This window comes from Mesoplodon bidens (genome assembly GCF_964165515.1).
Source record: "Mesoplodon bidens genome assembly, chromosome: 2".
In the NCBI taxonomy this organism is placed as follows: Eukaryota; Metazoa; Chordata; class Mammalia; order Artiodactyla; family Ziphiidae; genus Mesoplodon; species Mesoplodon bidens.
Genome location: NC_138177.1, coordinates 96,842,354 through 96,861,242, shown reverse-complemented (window position 1 = coordinate 96,861,242; position 18,889 = coordinate 96,842,354). Strand labels below are relative to the sequence as shown.

Sequence of the window (18,889 nt, the reverse complement as noted above, 5' to 3'; positions counted from 1 at the left end):
AGGACGCGTTGCGCGGCTCGGGCCGGAAGTCGGCGGGTTCTCCGGTGTGTGTCTGAGTCTGTCTGTCTCGCAGCGGCGCGCGGCCCGGGGCAAGCGGGATTCCCAGGTTCCCATCTGAGGCGTCACCACTGTCACTACCATCACCCACGGAGCCACTACTAGAGGGGAGTAGACCCGGCCCTTCGCCGGGCAGAGAAGATGTTGCCCCTGTCCATCAAGGACGATGAATACAAACCACCTAAGTTCAATCTGTTCGGCAAGATCTCAGGCTGGTTTAGGTGCGGGGTGCCGTATTTGCGGGAAGGGGGTGTCCGGCAGAAGGGGAAAAGGCCCAGACGTAAGGATGGCCCGAGGTCCAGGGAGGAAGCGTCAGGGACACCCTTGTTTGTGTGAGGATAGGAACGGGTGGACTGGGAGGGTCCTGAAAGGGGAACCCAACCTCCCGGTCCGGCAGTCCTCTGACTTTCCCGGCTATTCCCTACTTGTGTCATGCTTAGGTCTATCCTGTCGGACAAGACGTCTCGGAACCTGTTTTTCTTCCTGTGCCTGAACCTCTCTTTCGCTTTCGTTGAACTACTGTACGGCATCTGGAGCAACTGGTAACCAAAGGGGAAAGGGTTGGGGCGGAAGCAGCGGGTGGGGGAGACGAAGCACTGTTTGCTTAATGCCACGTAGCTCCTCACCAGGAGGTTCAGCTCTTGCCTTTGCCACCACCTCTGCTGCTGAGTTGCTTTCGCATATCCACACCAATCTGACACGGTTACATTTCTTAAGAGCCGAGGCCATCACGTGCAGCAGTTAAGATTTAGGTCCCCTCTTCCTTTTCCCACCTTCCCCCACTCCGTCAAACCGGAGTGACAAGTCCCCTCCTCATTTTGACAGATGGAGAGAGCCTTTTGTCTTTACACACCTTAGCTTTGTCCACTTTCTTGGAATTGGGAGAAACGCGTTTCCTGCCACTCTGTGGGGGAGTGGCATTTGGGATTCACCCTTAAAATTCCGAGAGGGAATATCTGAGATGTTCTACTTAGTTTGTTACTAGGTCTTGAAACCAGGAAGAGGTTTATAAAGGGGATATCCAAAGAAACATATTTTCATTCTCTTTTAATTGTATGCTGAAACTGTATCATGATTTTCCTTTTGTCTTGACTGCGGTAGAAGATCCCATATAGTTTTCTGAAAGCCTTACATCTCTTGAGTTGATGGTTTTTGGTGTCACCTTTGGTTGTTTTTGTTTTTGTTTTTAACTGCAATGGAAAGAGGTCTATCCAGTGTAACTGTGCAGATGCAGTACTGTTATCCAGGTGTTTGCTGTTGAATAACTTAAGGTCTTGTAAAATTGTTCAGCAACGATAAGATCATCTCACTTGTAGGTGTACTGATTCCTCTTTAAATATCATACTCATTTGAGAATCTCATAATAGCCAACACTTCAAAATTTTATGTAAAACTTAAGTTTTTTCTTGGGTTTCTTGAAATAGGTCTTGGACCCCAAAATAAAACCTATACCATCTATGCTTTATTTCCTATTAATTAAATAGACTTAGTATCTGTCCTTTAAGGTCCATTTTCAGAGAGAATTGCTGTTCTTGATTTTTATCTCTATTGAGATTGAACAATGACATTAGGCGATACCACCAGTTTTTGTGACATGTATACTTTCATATGAAAAGGTGGACTTTTAAATTCAAATGTCAACTCAGTTTTATCAAAAATACTCAGCAGATTATGGCGGTTATTGGTTTAGTCACCACTTAAGTGTAAAAGGCATATTGAAACAATAAAATATCAGTGTATATAATAACCATTTTTAATCCTCTGGGAATCCGATATATGTGTCCTGTAATATTAACACCCTTCAATACATTGTACATGTTAAAAGCACTCTATTGTCTTAGCTTGTATTGAAATAATCATACTTTATTATAAATATGTGATATTTATACTATATTTTATATTTTCTTCTTCCTAAATTATGCCATATTGTGGCATATGTGCTGGCTGTATCAAGGCTGTATCTTGGTTTGCCTACGTATAGTTTTGCTACAATTACTTTATATTACAATACATTATATTTCACTATGGCTTTCCATTGCATAAATTACTATGTGAAATGTCTTGTTCAAGGGATTCATATTTGAAGTACCTAAACCATCTCTTTATGGAAAGTAATTCTTTTGATCTGTAGAGATCCATTGAGGAAATTACTAAAACCATTGTTTTCTAAGCCATTAGTCAATATTCATCAGTATATAAGGAAAACATCAGTGATGCATGACTTGTTCTGCCCTCAGGTAGCTTGTTCTTTTAATTTTAGGCCTTTTCTCCTCCAGTTTACTCCCTTTGTGTTATATCTTACAGATTTGCAGTCTAGCTCTGAACCACTGTCTGTCATGCCTAGATTAATTAGCAGGTATACATTTTTATGTTAACCTCCACATCCACAATCACTTTTCCCCAAATATTAATTTTTATCAGCTAATTGGGAGTACAAATGTGTTCCTGTTGAAGCCTTGGCAGACTTGGAAATTGCTTGGGCCTTTTCATAATCTGGCTTTTTGTCTTATTTAGACACAACAAATTTTGGGCCCCTTTGTTGACTGATCAACAGTTTCTTTATATGACTAGATTATCTCTGTTCCTGAAGGTTCAATTAGATTTTAAGTTCCTTGAGTAAATTTGTTACCAAAACTTGTTTTTTGTTTTTGTCATAGTCATTTCTGTGTTCCTTTGCATTATGTAAAAGTTAAGCTTCAAGATGTTATGAAATGTCAAGAGTTTTTTTCCATTATGGAATTAAAAGATAGTTAAAACATTCTTTCTCTTCATGAATAAAGATTCCTAGAAACATTTGATCTAGTTGCAACAAATGTTAAATAGTTTTGGTTCTTATTCAACACCTTCATTTTAAATAAGAACTTAATTATACTTGGTTTATATTTTTGTTGGTGAAAATGTGTCATCAGTGGAGAATAGCTAAGCTCTTTGTATATTTTCCCTCATTAAATATCCAGTGCCTTTTGCCTTTCTACTAGAATGTAAACTTTATTAAAATGGGATCTCTTCTGTCTTATTCAGGCACCTTAGTACTTGGTATTAAGCATACGCTTAATACATGTTTACAGAATGAAAGAATGAAGGAATAATGAATATATGGAATTAACCTCCCTAAACTAACCATGCTAACTACCCCATTTGGGGCAGGGTGAGGGGAGACATTAAACCCCTCCTTTCTCTTATTCTTAGTAAGAAAATGGTAGGAATACCATATGTGATCTTTCCTTCTAGGGTTCCTTTCCTTCTAGCATTTATTTTCACTTACTTATTTATCGTTGAGTAACTAATCTCATGGTAGAATGGTATATATAAACAACGTGCTTTGTACCATCTAGGATTAAGTTCTTTCTCAAGTTTTAGAAAAACCCCAAATTAGTGATTGCCTAAACAAGATAAAACTTTATTTCCAAAGTGGCTACTAGAGTTCCAGCCATCCCTAGCAGCAGAATGTCCAGAATGAAAAGGTATGTAGAGTGTCTTTTAAGGAGATTTATCTGGACGCTAACACACAACACTTTTCACTGATATTTCAGTGGCTTAACCTTTGTCACATGTTCATGTCCAGTTGCAAATGCCATATTTGCTCCAGTCAACAAGGTATTCTACTGAAAGTCAAGGATTTTTCACTAATGAAGAAAGGGCATATGTAGGCTCATGAAGTGGGACTAGAAAGAGAAATAAGCCGGTCGGACCTCTTCTACAGGTGGAAAAGTATAGGAGGCCCAGGGAGTTTTTTACTTTCCAGAGTAGCAGAAGAGCCTAGAAGTACCTGTTATCCGAGTATTTTCTACTATACAGTGATTTTTTCCCTAGTATCTTACTATAGTTTGCTTTCTTTGTTTTTATGCTCTTCTATTTTATGTTTACTTCACTGTCTTAAAATTCTTAATTTCAGTGATACTTTCTACCAAAGCTGTTACAACCATTTTCCCCCTTAGACATAGAGGAAACTCATTTAACTCTAAAGGTAAATGTCTTTGTATTAGCAAAGTAATTATGTGTTAAAGAAATGTTTTAGGCCATACCAGTCACTCATTTGGTCCTACTTCTTATAAAGTCTGTCACAGCATATGTTTGTAAAGTACTTCCTTGGTAAAGAAAAAGGCTTCCATTAGTTACGTATTTTTCTATAGCATTAAAAATTTTCAATGTCTTAGACTTTCATCAGCTTTTCCCTTCTCTTCCCAAAAGACATTACTTACCAGGTTATGGTGATGACTTTTGCTTTTCTATAGTTTTTTTTTTCTACTTTAAAAATGTAGATTTCTATTCCATTTTGCTGAGAATTTTTCTTTACAGTAAAGGGTTATATGGAATGTAGTGGAGTTGTGGGTTTTTCACTGTAACTCTCATGAGTTTAACAACTTATACAAATATCAGGATTCTAAGGATTTTCTAATTCTTGCTAATTAATCGATAGTTGATAGTTTCTTACCCCCTTTCTACCTCATGGAACCCAAGTTGATGATTCCCTATCTTTGATTTTGAATTAATGTCTAACAACCACTGTAAATATGCTGTTAGCCTAGTTACCAGTAGACCTTTAAAATTTTTTTTATTGTGGAAAATGTATATAAAAGTAGAGAGTTTAGTGGACTTCATGTATCCATCACCCAGCTTTAATGTTTATTAACATGTGGCCTATTTTGTTTCATCTGTTAGACTTGTCACCATTGAATTGTTTTAATGCAGATACCAGATATAGTATAATTTCTTCCATAACTACTTCAGTTGAGTCTTAAACATAAGAGCCCCCCTTTTAACATAATCTGATGTCATTGTGACCTATAAAAATTAATACTTTATTAATATCAAATGTCCAGTGAGTGTTCACATGTCTCTTATTACATAAATCTTTTTAAAGTTGGTTTTACAAATCAGAATTTAAACAACATCTATGGTATTTGGTTGATATGTCTCATACCTCTCAATTTATAGGTTCTTTCCCCCTTTCTTTGTTTTTTCCTTCAATAGACCTTAAATAAATCCATTTCATAAGTTTCTTTTGCCAAATGTTCTGTTCACATTTATTATATTTTGCTTCAGTGATCAGGTTTCTTTTTTATATCCTAAGAAGTTTTCTTTATAAAAATGTCCTTAGAAAGTGGTCACTTAAAAAAAATGTTTAAAAATACATTTTAGTATTTAGTGTTTAAAGATAGGAGCCTAAAACGAGTAGGCTGCTTTTAGCAACTAATTTTTTTAATCAAGTCACATTTGATACGTAAATCATATACCCTTAAATATTCTCTATGCTACCTTTATTTTCTAAGGAATTTTATGCCATGTAGTTTAAGTGATAATTCATAATCAGAAACATTTGCTGATATTGAAGATGAGCAGCAAAATTGACATTCCTCATGAACACTATTTTGACATATAATAGGTGAGAAGAGAACTAGAAGTAGACTTTTTTCACATGAGTTTGTCTACATAGTTGTAACTAAGTAATTTTCCAATCATGATACCAGGTTTAGGTGAAAAGATCTCATATCACAATGCTTTAAGAGAACATGATGTTCTACTACCTCAGAAGAGGAAGTATTATTTCAGGTAGAATCATGTTTTATGATATGCTAAAAATAAAATAACACTTTAATGACAATTAAATTTACTTAAAGTTTAAATAAAATCAAAATCTCATTTTGATGAGTATTAAAATTGCCATGCCATATCTAAGCCTCTTTAAAAGGGAATTTGATTGCTCTAGTATACAGTAGAGGTTTACCCTTTTCTTGCACTAATATATGTAGATCAATAAATCAGTAAATTTTAAAATTTATATTTATTTAGCATGAATACTTGCCTTCTTCTACAACTAATTTACAGTTATTTAGAATAAAAGTCATATATATGATAAAACCCTCCAATTAAGAAATAAAAACTTTAAAAACCACATATACAGAGAAAAAAAATAAACCTATTAAATATGTAGCCTAATATCGTTGCTGAAATTGACTTTTAAATTTGGTTGTAAAATCTCATGAAATCAAGGCAGGGTGGGTAAAGATTCTCATTGTCAGGTTTTACTGCAACACCACAACTATATTGTTTTATCAGAATAGAGGCAGAGTTTTCTGAAACCAAATTTTAAAAATAGCCTACCATAGGGCTTCCCTGGTGGCGCAGTGGTTGAGAGTCCGCCTGCCGATCAGGGGACACGGGTTCGTGCCCTGGTCTGGGAAGATCCCACATGCCGCAGAGCGGCTGAGCCCGTGAGCCATGGCCGCTGAGCCTGCGCATCCGGAGCCTGTGCTCCGCAACGGGAGAGGCCACAGCAGTGAGAGGCCCACGTACCGCAAAAAAAAAAAAAAAAAAAAATAGCTTACCACATCAGTCCTTTATCAGAGCATAGAAAAAATCATAAACAATGTTTTTATTGGTTTTATAACACATTACAGAGATATTCTTCAAAGGGGTCTTTCATACCTCAAAATATAATTAAATTATTATTTTCAGTGTTACAAAGCTATAAAGTGCCAAGTATGTAGTTTTATGGTGATCTAACTATCCAAGGAAAATCTTAAAATAACTATAAATCTGAGAGGATTGCTTGAATAGCAAGAACCTTGTTCTCAGGTTTTGATTTTCTCACTCAGCCTTTTCCATTTATTCACTATTTCTTATTCTGCTTTGAGTTGGTTATCAGATAAGTATAGATAGTACTTAAACTATCTTATGCATCTGTATATAGTTGAATAAAATATACAAGGTTCATGATAAAACAAGACATTTTCAAAATACTTTATAATGATTTTTGAGAAATTTTTGTTCCTTTCTGTGTGGGTGAGTAATGTGCTTTACTTCACTTTCTAATTTTATAATTATCCTAAATTATAAGGAAATGTAAAAACTGCTTTTTCGACTTCTATGAAGAATGTTTTTGACTTTTAGTTTGTAGCACTTACAATTGAAGAAAGCTGTAGCATATAATCAAATATTTTTTTTTATAGTGTTTATTTTTACTTGTTGACAGTTTGCTTTATTTATTTATTTATTTATGGCTGTGTTGGGTCTTCGTTTCTGTGCGAGGGCTTTCTCTAGTTGTGGAGAGCGGGGGCCACTCTTCATCGCGGTGCGCAGGCCTCTCACTATCGCGGCCTCTCTTGTTGCGGAGCACAGGCTCCAGACGCGCAGGCTCAGTAATTTTGGCTCACGGGCCCAGTCGCTCCGCGGCATGCGGGATCCTCCCAGACCAGGGCACGAACCCGTGTCCCCTGCATCGGCAGGCAGACTCTCAACCACTGCGCCACCAGGGAAGCCCCTATAACCAAATATTGAGACCTATGGATCATGCTGGGAACACTAGATATTATAAGGTATTAATATTAATAATAATAGTAATAATGGGAATATCGATGCGGCTTTAATGTGACAAGCACTGTGATAAGTGTTTGACGTATATTAATTCAGTTATAACGTTTATGACATTTTTTACTGTTACCTGTTTAAATGATGGCTAAAAAATTGAGGTCCAAAGTTGTTAAACAACTTCACAGTCACAGAATTAGTAAATGGTGGAGCTGGGGTTTGAACCCAGATACTCTGACTTCAGAAGTAGTGCTCTTAACCATTCTGATACTTCTTGCTTTTTAAAGATTGAGCTGCTGATATGCTTGCTTTCAGAATATTTCTGTTGACCTATCCTAAAGTTTCCTGATTTCTTTCCTGAGCTCTGTCCAGTCTGCTGATAAGCCAATTGGAAGAATTCTTCATCTCTGACGCCTTGTTTTTTGTTTCTAGCATTTCCATTTAATCTTTTTTTTTTGTACTTCCCATTTCTCTGCTGAAATTTCGCATTGATTAATGCATTTTCCCCATCTTTTCCATAGATCCTTTAACATATTAATTATAGTTCTGATAGTTCCAATATCTGGGCCAGCATCTTGGTCTGGTTCTGTTGACTGCTTTATCTCTTCACAATGAGTTATTTTGCTTGCTGTTTTTTGTGTTTCTTGAAATTTTTTATCAAAGCCTTGACATTGTGAGTAGAGATCAGTAGATATTGAGGTAGTAGTATTTATGACTAGGAATAGGCATGCATCTTCCGACAGGCGATTAGGCCTTTTGTTTCCAGTATTCTTCATATGCATGTGTCACAGAAGTTCTCTCTTCATGCTCAATACACCCTCCCCCTGCTATAGACTGCTGTTGATTGTTACTCAGTGTGAGGTTTGTGGTGAGGGCAGACGGGCATTCATTAACTTGACCAAGCCTCAATCTTAGGCAGGCCCTGTGAGCCTGGGCCTCAAGGGTATGATTTTTGGTTTGTTTGTTTTTCTTTTGTTTGTTTGTTTGTTTTTAACATTTTTTCCTTCCTTTGGTGATAGCCAAAGTCTGTCACATTTATGTAGATGGTCTTGGGTGAGAGTGAGTTTCCTCCTCCTTCTTTGGTCAGAGTAAAACATCTGCTTTGTGTTGGTACAGGATCCTCTGCCCAATAGGATTTCCTGCCCCACCCCCCCAGTGGCTTTTTTTTAAAGCATGTATAATACAAATCTTGAACATCACAAATAATATGTCGCTTCATGTATCTTGTAAGAACTTTATAATAATACACTTCCATTTCCTTCTATCCTGTGTGCTATTATTATTATTAATTTTTTTTTTTTTTTGGCTGTGTTGGGTCTTCGTTGCTGTGCGTGGGCTTCTCATTGCGGTGGGTGGGCTTTTTATTGCGGTGGCTTCTCCTGTTGCAGAGCACGGGCTCTAGGTGTGTGGGCTTCAGTAGTTGTGGTGCACGGGCTTTGTTGCTCTGTGGCATGTGGGATCCTCCCGGACCAGGGATCAAACCCATGTCCCCTGCACTGGCAGGTGGACTCCCAACCACTGTGCCACCAGGGAAGTCCCTGCATGCTATTATTGTCATACACTTCACGTTTATGTAAACCCTACAATACAGTGTTCCTATTTTGGCTTTATACTGGAGGTTAGCAAACCTTTTCTGTTGACAGCAGATAGTAAATATTTTAGGCTTTAAGGGTCATAGATCTCTGTCACAGTTTCTCCATTCTACTGTTATAGCACAGAAGCAGCCGTAGACAGTGTATAAGCAGATGAGCATAACTGTGTTTCAGTAAAACTTTGTTTACAAAAATGAATGGTGGTCCAGATTTGGCTTGTGGGCCATAGATTGCTCACCCTGCCTTAGACTGTCAGATATGTTTTTTTAAAACAGCTTTATTGAGATATAATTCATATACCTTAAAATTCTCCCATTTATTGTCTACTATTGAATGGCTTTTAGTATAGTATTCACAGAGTTGTAAAACCATCACAACCGTCCATATTGGAACACTTTTATTACTGCAGAAGGAAACCTTGCACCCCTAGCAATCGCCCTCCAATTCTCTCATCTCCTGATCTGCCCCAATTCTAGGCAATCACTAATCTATTTTCTGTCTATATATATTTGCCTATTCTGAACATTTCATATAAATGAAATCATTTGTATATGATCTTTTGTGACAGTTTATTACACTTAGCATAATGGTTTCAAGGGTTATCCATGTTCTACATGTATCAGTATTTCATTTATTTTTATTACCAAATACTATTCCAGCAGTGTGTGAGGGTTCCAGTTTCTCCACCAACACTTGGGATTATTGGGCTTTTTTATTGTAGTTATCATAGTGGATGTGAAGTTGTTTATCATTGTTTTGATTTGCATTTCCCTGCATTGTAGTTAATGATGCTGAGTAACTTTTCTAGCGCTGATTGGCCATTTGTATGTCTTCTTTCGAGAAATGTCTATTCAGATCCTTTGTTCATTTAAAAAAATGGATAATTTCTCTTTTTGAAGAGCTTTAAGAATTCTTCATATATTCTGGATACAAGCCCCTTGTCAGATATATGATTGGCAGATATTTCCTCCCACTTGTGCACTGTCATTTCACTTTGTTTATATGTCCTTTGAAGCATGAAAGTTTTAAAATTTCAATGATGTCCAGTCTGTTACTCTTTTTTCTTTTGTTGCTTGTGCTTTTGATATCATATATAAGAAACCATTGCCCAATCCAAGGTTGTGAATACGTTAGCTTTTATGTTTCGGTCTTTGATCCATTTTAGGTTAACCCTTGTGTATAATATGAAGTAAGGGTCAAAAATCATTTCCTGCATGTAGATATCCAGTTGTGTCAGTGTTGCAAACACTATTCTTTCCACCATTGAACTATTTTGGCATCCTTGTCAACAAACAGTTGACCATAAATGTGTGAGAGTTTATTTCTGAACTCTAAATTCTATTCCTGATCTATACATTTTTTTCTTATTCCAGTACCACATTGTTTTGATTTCTGTAGCTTTATAATAAGTTTTAAAATTGGGAAGTGTGAGTCCTCCAACTTTGCTTTTCTTTTTCAATATTGTTTTGGCTATGCTATATCTCTTGCTTTTCCATATGAGTTTTAAGAGCAGCTTGTCAATTTCTCCAAAGGGGTCAGCTGGGATTTTGATGGCAAGTGAGTTGAATCTGTAGATCAATTGATGAAGTATTGCCATCTTAACAGTATTGTCTTCTGATCCATAAACATGGATGTCTTTCCATTTATTTAGGTCTTCTTTAATTTTTTTCCAACAATATTTTATAGTTTCCAGAGTATAGCTTTTGTACTTTTTTTTGTTAAATTTATTCCTAATTATTTATTCTTTTTGATGCTGTTGTAAATGGAAATTTTTTAAATTCCATTTTTGTGCATCACATTATATAGGAATATAATTCAATTTTGTATGTTGATCTTGTATCCTGCAACCTTGCCAGACTCATTTATTAGTTCTAATAGTTTTTTAGTACAGTCTTTAAGATTTTGTATATACAGGATCATGCCATTTGCAAATAGAGATAGTTTTACTCCTTCCCTTCCAGTCTGGGTGCCTTTTATTTCATTTCCTGCCTAATTGCCCTTGTACACCCTCTAGTACAATGTTAAATAGAAGTGGTAAGGGGACGTTTTTATCTTGTACCTGATCTTAGGGGAAAGCATTCGGTCTTTGGCCACTAGTGATGCTGATGTTAGTGATGCTGTGGGGTTTTCATAGATGCCACTTATCAGTTCAGGAAGTTCCCTCTATAGCAAGTTTGTTGAGTTTTCATCATAAAAGTGTTGGATTTTGTGAAATGCTTTTCTGCGTCTATTAAGATGATTATGTGGGTTTTGTCCTTCATTCCATTGATATGATGTAGTATATTGATTGATTTTCATGTAGTTAACCAACCTTGCATTGTTGGGATAAATCCCACTTGGTTGTGGTGTATACTCTTTTATATATTGCTGAATTAATTTGCTAGTATTTTGTTGAAGATTCTTGTGTGTGTGTTTGCAAAAAATACTTGTCTGTAGTTTCTTTTCTTGTGGTGTCTTTTGTCTGATTTTGGTATCAGGGTGATGCTTATCTTATACAATGAGTTGGGAAGTGTTCCTTCATCTTTTGTTTTTTTGGAAGAGTTTGTAAGGGATTGATATTTATTGTTCTTTAAATGTTTGGTAGGATTTACCAGTGAAGCCATCTGGGCCTAGGCTTTTCTTTGTTGAAAGTTTTAAAATTATTAATTTAATCTGTTTACTTGTTATAAATCTATTTAGATTTTTTTTGACCCAGTTTTGCTAGATTGTTTCTAGGAATTTGTTTATTTCATCTAAGTTATCTAATTTATTAGTTTATATTTAGTTGTTCCTAGTATTTTCTTATAATCCTTCTTATTTCTATAAAGTCAGTAGTAGTATCTCACTTTCATTGCTGATTTTAGTACTTTGAGCCCTTTCTCTTTTTTCTTGGTCAGTTTATTTAAAGGTTGTGAATTTTACTGATATTTCCAAAGAACCAACTTTTGGGTTATTGTTTTTTCCTCTTTTTTTCTATTCTCAATTATCTTTTAAAGATACTAAACTAAAGTTATTTTTAATATTTTTATACCTATTTATCATTTTCAGTGATCATCATACAAGGCTAAGTTTCCATCTGGTATCATATTGGACTTAAAGAACTTTTTATCCTTGTAGTTCAAATCTGCTGGCAGTGAATTCTCTCAGTTTTGGTTGTCTGAAAAAAATCTATTTTATCTTCATTTTTGAAAGATATTTTGCTAGATATAGAATTTTAGGTTGACACTTTTTTTTTCTTTCAATACTTTAAAGACATTGCTTCATTGCCTTCTGCCTTGAGTAGTTTCTGAAGCAAAATATGCTATTAATCTTATCTTTGTTTTTCTGTATCCAATTTTTCTTTCTTTCTTTTTTTTTGGTTGTTTTCAAGATTTTCTCTTTCTGTTGGGTGTTCAGCAATTTGTGAGGTATGTAGGGTTTTTCCCTTGCTAGTACTTCATTAAGCTTCTTGGATATGTGATTTGTTTTTCATTAATTTTGGAAAACTCTTCAAGCATTTTCTCTTTAAATGCTCTTTCTACCCTATTCTTTCTTCTCTATTACTGAGAATCCAAATACATGTATTTTAGTCTGTTTGATGCTTTGATAGGTTTTGAATGTTCTGTTCTTTTTAGGTTTTTTTTCTTTTTCATTCCTTTTCTTCTTTGTGTTTTACTTTGGATAATTTGTTTTGACCTAACTGATCCTTTCTCTCTGTGTCCTGTCTGCTCAGAAGCCCATGTTTGTTATTTTTAATCTTTAATACTATGATATTTTAAAAGTTTTTATCACTTCCATTTGATTATTTTATAGTTTCTATCTCTGTGGAAAGTCTCTGTTTGTTCATAAATTTTCTCCAGCTTTGTACCACATCCTTTAACATATTAATCATATTTGTTTTAAAGCCCGTATTACAATCTAATCTATGGGACTTTTCTGCTTCTGATTCTGTTGACTGTTTCAGCTCTTAACAATGGGTCTTACTATTTTGTTGCCTTGATCTTGTTATATGCCTTATAAATATTTATTGAGTGCTGGATATTATGTTTAAAAGAATAATAGAAACTGAGGTTAGTAGTATTTATGCCCAGAAATGTGCATGCCCTTTTTGTTTTGTTTTGTTTTGTCAGCATGGGGGTTTTGAACTTATCTGATCAATAGTGGAGCTGGGCTTTTGTATTGTGGTATATTGCTAGTTAATGTCAACAAGCCACAGACGTCACATTTTTCCAGAGGCTTCTACCACTTTGTGCTTAGTGTAGGATTTTGAGTACTGGAGGATTTTTTCAGTGTTCTTGTTTCACTCTCAGTTTTCAGCAAGCCCTGCATACCTGTGCCACAAGGGAGTCTCTATGTGCTCTTGCTTGACTCTCAGAGGTAGATTGCTGTTGTCTTTTACTTTAGGCAAGGCTTTGGGTGGGGAAGTGGGGGGATGAATATTTCATTCTCCTGTTGCAGCCTCAATATTAGGTAGGCCCTTTCCCCCTGTCAGAGTGGGTGTTATTAACGTTCCTGCCCCTTTCCCCACCCCTCCCCCCAGCCGTGTATCAAGGAAAGGAGCAAGGGTCCTGCACCTCTTCCAACAGCAGACCTTTGCTTTGTATCAGTGTAAGATCCCGGGCCCAAGCTGGCTTTAGCCTTGCCCCCGGTAGCAGATGGCTGTTTTTTCTGTTTCTCTTTCAGTGACCGCTGACCTTTGCTAGTCATCAGAGGGCGGACAGATGCCGATCCTTCTTTCAGTAGCAGCTGGGCTTTTCCTTTGGCAAGGGGTATGAGGGTTTCTTCTTAGATGCTTAAAAATTATCTTTAATGTTTTTCAATATATCATATTTTAATGTTGTCTTTTTAGAAGATTAGTTCCTGATGAGCAGAGGCTGGATCTTAGATTTTTAGAAAAGGATGACTACTATTTGGTTATTATTATAATATGCCAATGTGTTTGTTCTTTTCCAGCTTAGGTTTGATTTCCGACTCTTTTCACATGTTTTTCGATAGCACTGCCATTTTGGCTGGATTGGCAGCATCTGTTATTTCAAAATGGAGAGATAATGATGCTTTCTCTTATGGGTAAGACTTTTTAAAAACATTTTTATTGAAGTATAAGAAATACAGAAAATAATACATAAAACTCAAGCTCAATGTATTTTCACAATTGAATATACTTGTCTAACTTGAACCCTTGAAAACTCCTCATGCCTCCTTCTAGTTCTTTAATACTCACTTTTCCGCTTTCCTAACTCCATAGGTTAGTTTTGCCTGTTTTTGGACAATATATAATTGGAATCTACAATGTGTACTTTTTTTTTTTTTTTTTTGCATCCGAGTTCTCTTGCATCTTGATTTTACCAAAAAATTTCAGGTGAGTGTTACTAGATAGGGAAATTTCTCAACTCGTAATCTATTTTTTTGTTGTTTTTTTGTTCTTTCTTTTTTTTTTTTGAAGAAAGAGGAAAAAGAGAAAGTTTCAGTATATGAAAATGGTCATGTTTCTTTATTTTTCTTTTTTGGTTGATATTTTGTTTACTTATTGTCTTCAGCTCTGCTTTTATGTAAAATACTTCCCCTACTTTTGCTGAATATGCACAATTAACTGAATATTTGGAAAGTGTTTTTATGCCGAAGGGGCTGGTCTCACTTCTGAGCCTAGTAATCTTAGAGGCAGAGTTTGCTTTTTGCCATCTCTGATTGGGGTCAGCAATGGAGTTTCCATTATTTGATTTACTCTGCCTGAGTGTTTTCTCTTTTTTTTTGAGCTCATAGACTATTTTACAATGTAATTATATTTATGTGTAAATAAGTAACGCTCAGAACTAATATCCTCTTTCTCTTTCTCTCTCCCACCCACTTTCTCGTTCCTGCTCCCCCTCTCTCACCTACTTACTTATTGACTCTTGCCCTGTCTCTTCCCCTCCCCTCCCTTTCCCTTGTGAGTGCTGTCTTGCACTCCCTCCTTTCTTTGCTGTCTTTCCTATTTTCACTCCATCTCTCATTTGTCTCCCCATCCTCATACTCATTCTCTCCCTTTTACTTCTAAACTCCCTTCTCTCCTTTCCTGTTCTTTCTTTCTAGTTACTTGGGTCTGTGCTCATGGTCTTTTTCTCTCCCTCTCCCTTCTACTCTCCATTCTCTCTTTCTCCCTCCTTCATATCTTTTCTCTTATTCTTTGCTTTCTCCTACTCTCTTCCTCTATGCTGTAGCACTGTATCGCTAAGACTCTTTCTCATCCCATATTCCCCACCCCTTAACCTCTTCAGCTGTAGTTGTTGTTTTTTCTTTCTCTCCCTTTCCCAGCCTCTCTTTCTTTCTTTCCCTAATTCTCCTTCCCTGTGCCCTTTGTTTCCTGTGCAGTTCCTCTCATTCTCTCTCTCTTCCGTTCACATCCACCCTCTTACATGCACTATCTCTTGTGCCCCTGGTTCTCTCTTCTACTGGTGCTCCCCCACTACTTCCTCTTTCTTTCTAGATTTGCTTTTGTTCTTGAGTAGTTACACGCTCTCTGCTTCTTGCACGTGCTCTTGTTCTCTTCAGATATTTATCGAGGGCCCAATATGATTTGAATACTTTGCTACTTGTAATGATATAAAAATGAATAAGACATGCCGCGGAGTGGCTGGGCCCGTGAGCCATGGCCGCTGAGCCTGCGCGTCTGGAGCCTGTGCTCCGCAATGGGAGAGGCCACAACAGTGAGAGGCCCACATACTGCAAAAAAAAAAAAAAAAAAAAAAAAGAATAAGATATGACGTCTGCCTCGGAGGAACTTGTGGTCTGATGGGGAAACAGCTCTGTAAAAATCCTGTGATAACTATGCATTATGTGACAAGTGCTAAAAGAGATACGTGAAATTCTGTGACAGGACTTGCTGATTTGGGATATAACCCAAGTGATATGATTACTTGTAACATTATAAAAAGTGAGACAAAAAATACTTTTTATTTTTATAGAGCAAGAGATCCTATTTATTTATAAATCCAAACAGCTCAAAAGCTCAGAAAAGAACCTATTCTATGACATTGCATAATCAAAAGACTCTTAAGTATATTTTGAATTACTAAAGGTTGTATGTGAAGTTATAGTTTTGTGTTGGAAAATTAGTAATTCATGCATATTTTACATAAAAAAATCTAATTAGAGTATCTTATTAAGCAATCTTCCTGGATAAACAGTAACTAACTATAAGAATTCTCCTCAATTCCTTAATTCTTAGGGTATCTATTGTTTTCTATTTAGAATGCATAATCTTCTGGTATAAGATAGTTTTTAGAAATAGCTTTGAATACCTTCAGTACCATAGCAGGTTTTACTGATTCAACTTCAACTAAAATATACGAGAGTAATATTCTTGACATTTTAAAATTTATTTATCCTGTCTTCTCCTTATTTGCTTTCTTTTCTTTTGAGAAGGGAAAAATTAGGGGAAAAAAGCTGATGTAACATTTGGAACTATTAGTAATTGCTATAGTAGTAAGTAGCAGCAGTAAATGTAGGTGCCAGTATAACAAAATGACACTGAGTAGGCTAAGCCAGTGATGAATCCCCAAACCCCTAATTCAGTATGATCAGAATAGCAGGCTGACTGCAACAGTAGAAACCATAGGCAGAATCTGAAAGGCAGCAAAGACTTTTCAGTATTTTTTTATGTAAAGTCATCTCTGTGTATTGTCACACTCCTAATTTTGAAATAGCAAAGCTAGAATAAAAGTAATACACATCTGATAGGTAGATAGATGCTTATGTGCATGCTTATATACATATGTACATATATTTGTATCTTTTTTGCCCTGGCTAAAGAATCCAGATACCATCATACTAAATAGGCAATAGCACATTCATGGATCGTATGTTTTAATTCCAAGACTCAGTCTGTTCAGGTAAACACAGTGTGTTTGGAAAAGCAAGTGTATCTAGATTTCAGAAGTTTTTCATTTTAATCCTGCAGTCAAGTTTAGCAAATATATTAAACCTAATTAAAATCACTTTAGCCCAACAATTTATCAGAATTTATGGAGCACCTACTAAGCTAAGCATTAGGGACAAAAAGATGCCTGAAAAACACTCCTGCCTTTGATCTTGAAATCTAATGGAACTCAAGGACAAAAGGCTTTCCATCAAGCATTAGCTATGGGATTAGAAGGGTTGTATTATCTAGAAATTAACATAGAAAGCTAGGAAGTCTAGCTTTTTGATGCTCCTGTTACATTGTTCAAGAACCAGAGTGATTAATTGCCTGTCAGCACCCTTTAAATAATGTCTGAACATGTAAAACTGCCAAGTTAAAGTTGTTTTAATGACTTTAAGCCGAATATACCTCATGGAAAAATAAAATCTTTCCCCAATGCTTCACACAGGTAGGAAGCAGAAAGCTTCAGAAGTCCATGGAGAAAAAGAGAGGTATTTTAAAAATAGTTTAATTAGAATTATGTGAAGCTAGAATTGATTCTAAAAATAGGTAATTGAAAAGTTTTTGTTAAATTTATTAATCTTAGAAGAAGAGTGATAGAAATATAAATCTCAAGTTGTCTCTGGGATAATTCAGAAATAATTATATTTTCCTTCAGTCAAAGCTCCCCTTGCCAAAGATTTGAAAACTGTAAGGTACAAAGCAGAAAGCATGAGGAGTTCTTAGAAAAGAAGGAATTAACAAGTTATAAAAACCTCTTTTTCACTGTCTCTTCTTCTGCTTTTTTTTTTTTTTTTTTCTTTTTGCGGTACGCGGGCCTCTCACTGCTGTGGCCTCTCCCGTTGCGGAGCACAGGCTCCGGACGCGCAGGCCCAGCGGCCATGGCTCACGGGCCCAGCCGCTCCGCGGCATATGGGATCCTCCCAGACCGGGGCACGAACCCGTATCCCCTGCATCGGCAGGCGGACTCTCAACCACTGCGCCACCAGGGAGGCCCTTCTTCTGCTTTTTTATCTTTGTATCCTTCCTTCTTTGCCCACTTATTTGGTCCTGTTCTTCCTTCTCCACTGGCAGCTTGAGATTTACATTTCTGTGAAAGGTCTCTCTAAACCTACTTACTCTAAAAAGGTCTTTTGTAGAAATCTATATATTTTATGGCATTCTGCTGTTAAATATAACTCATAATAATTAAATTTATTTTCTCAATTTTATGATATATGTACAATAAAACATACTATAAACACTGGGACTTTGTTGGCTGCTTATAACTATATAGTATGGTTGAGGACCTCTGAATATATGTGAATTTGTGATTTGATTTAAGAAATAACTTAATTCAGTTGTTTACTTTGCTCTTCTTTAGGTATGTTAGAGCGGAAGTTCTGGCTGGTTTTGTCAACGGCCTCTTTTTGATCTTCACTGCTTTTTTTATTTTCTCAGAAGGAGTTGAGGTATAGTAGATAATAATTAGAGTCAGTAAATTATGTTTCTATAATGAAAATGTTTACTAACTAAAGATACTTGTAATAGAGCTATTTTTTCACACTATCATTATTTATTGAGGCCAGTCTTGGATTAGATAAAATATTATGTGTGTACAGGAGGAACTTATAAAGTAGTTGAAAAAATTATATTTGAAACTACTTCAAATTGAAAACAAATAATAGTGCTTTACAAGCTGTGAATGAAATGTTGACACTTTATGAAAAGTAAACACACAATCCCTGTAGTGAGGTCTGTTGGAAGAGTTCTTAAGATAGAATGTGAGGATTTTGCCAATGAATCTTGAATGTTTTGTATATTAAAACAAGTAAAGAGAAAATTTAAAGATTAATCAACTTAAAATTAATGACAGTATTTTATGATTCTGAAGAAGGATGGTTTTAGTCCAAATGTTCATGCTTTTAAATGTATTTATTTAAGAAGAATAACTGTTACCGTTTCTACAGTATGTGAGCAATGGTTTTATTTTTATTAACTGTTTTGGCAGATAATTTTTGAGTGATTTTAATTCTGAAAATAACTAAAAATTTTTAAAAATTTACCAGTTGATCAGTCAGAAATTATATCAATG

At 35.9% G+C, this 18,889-nt stretch overlaps 1 protein-coding gene across 1 annotated transcript in view; it reads left to right on the top strand.

Annotated features, from left to right (window-relative positions):
* SLC30A7 (solute carrier family 30 member 7) overlaps window positions 1–18,889 on the top strand; it is an 80,166-nt gene continuing 61,277 nt past the window's right edge. The window contains exons 1-4 of the mRNA XM_081257363.1: window positions 1–278; window positions 498–599; window positions 13,872–13,985; window positions 18,179–18,266. Coding sequence (XP_081113489.1) covers window positions 199–278; window positions 498–599; window positions 13,872–13,985; window positions 18,179–18,266 — 384 coding nt within the window. The 5' untranslated portion in view covers window positions 1–198. The remainder of the gene's footprint in view (window positions 279–497; window positions 600–13,871; window positions 13,986–18,178; window positions 18,267–18,889) is intronic.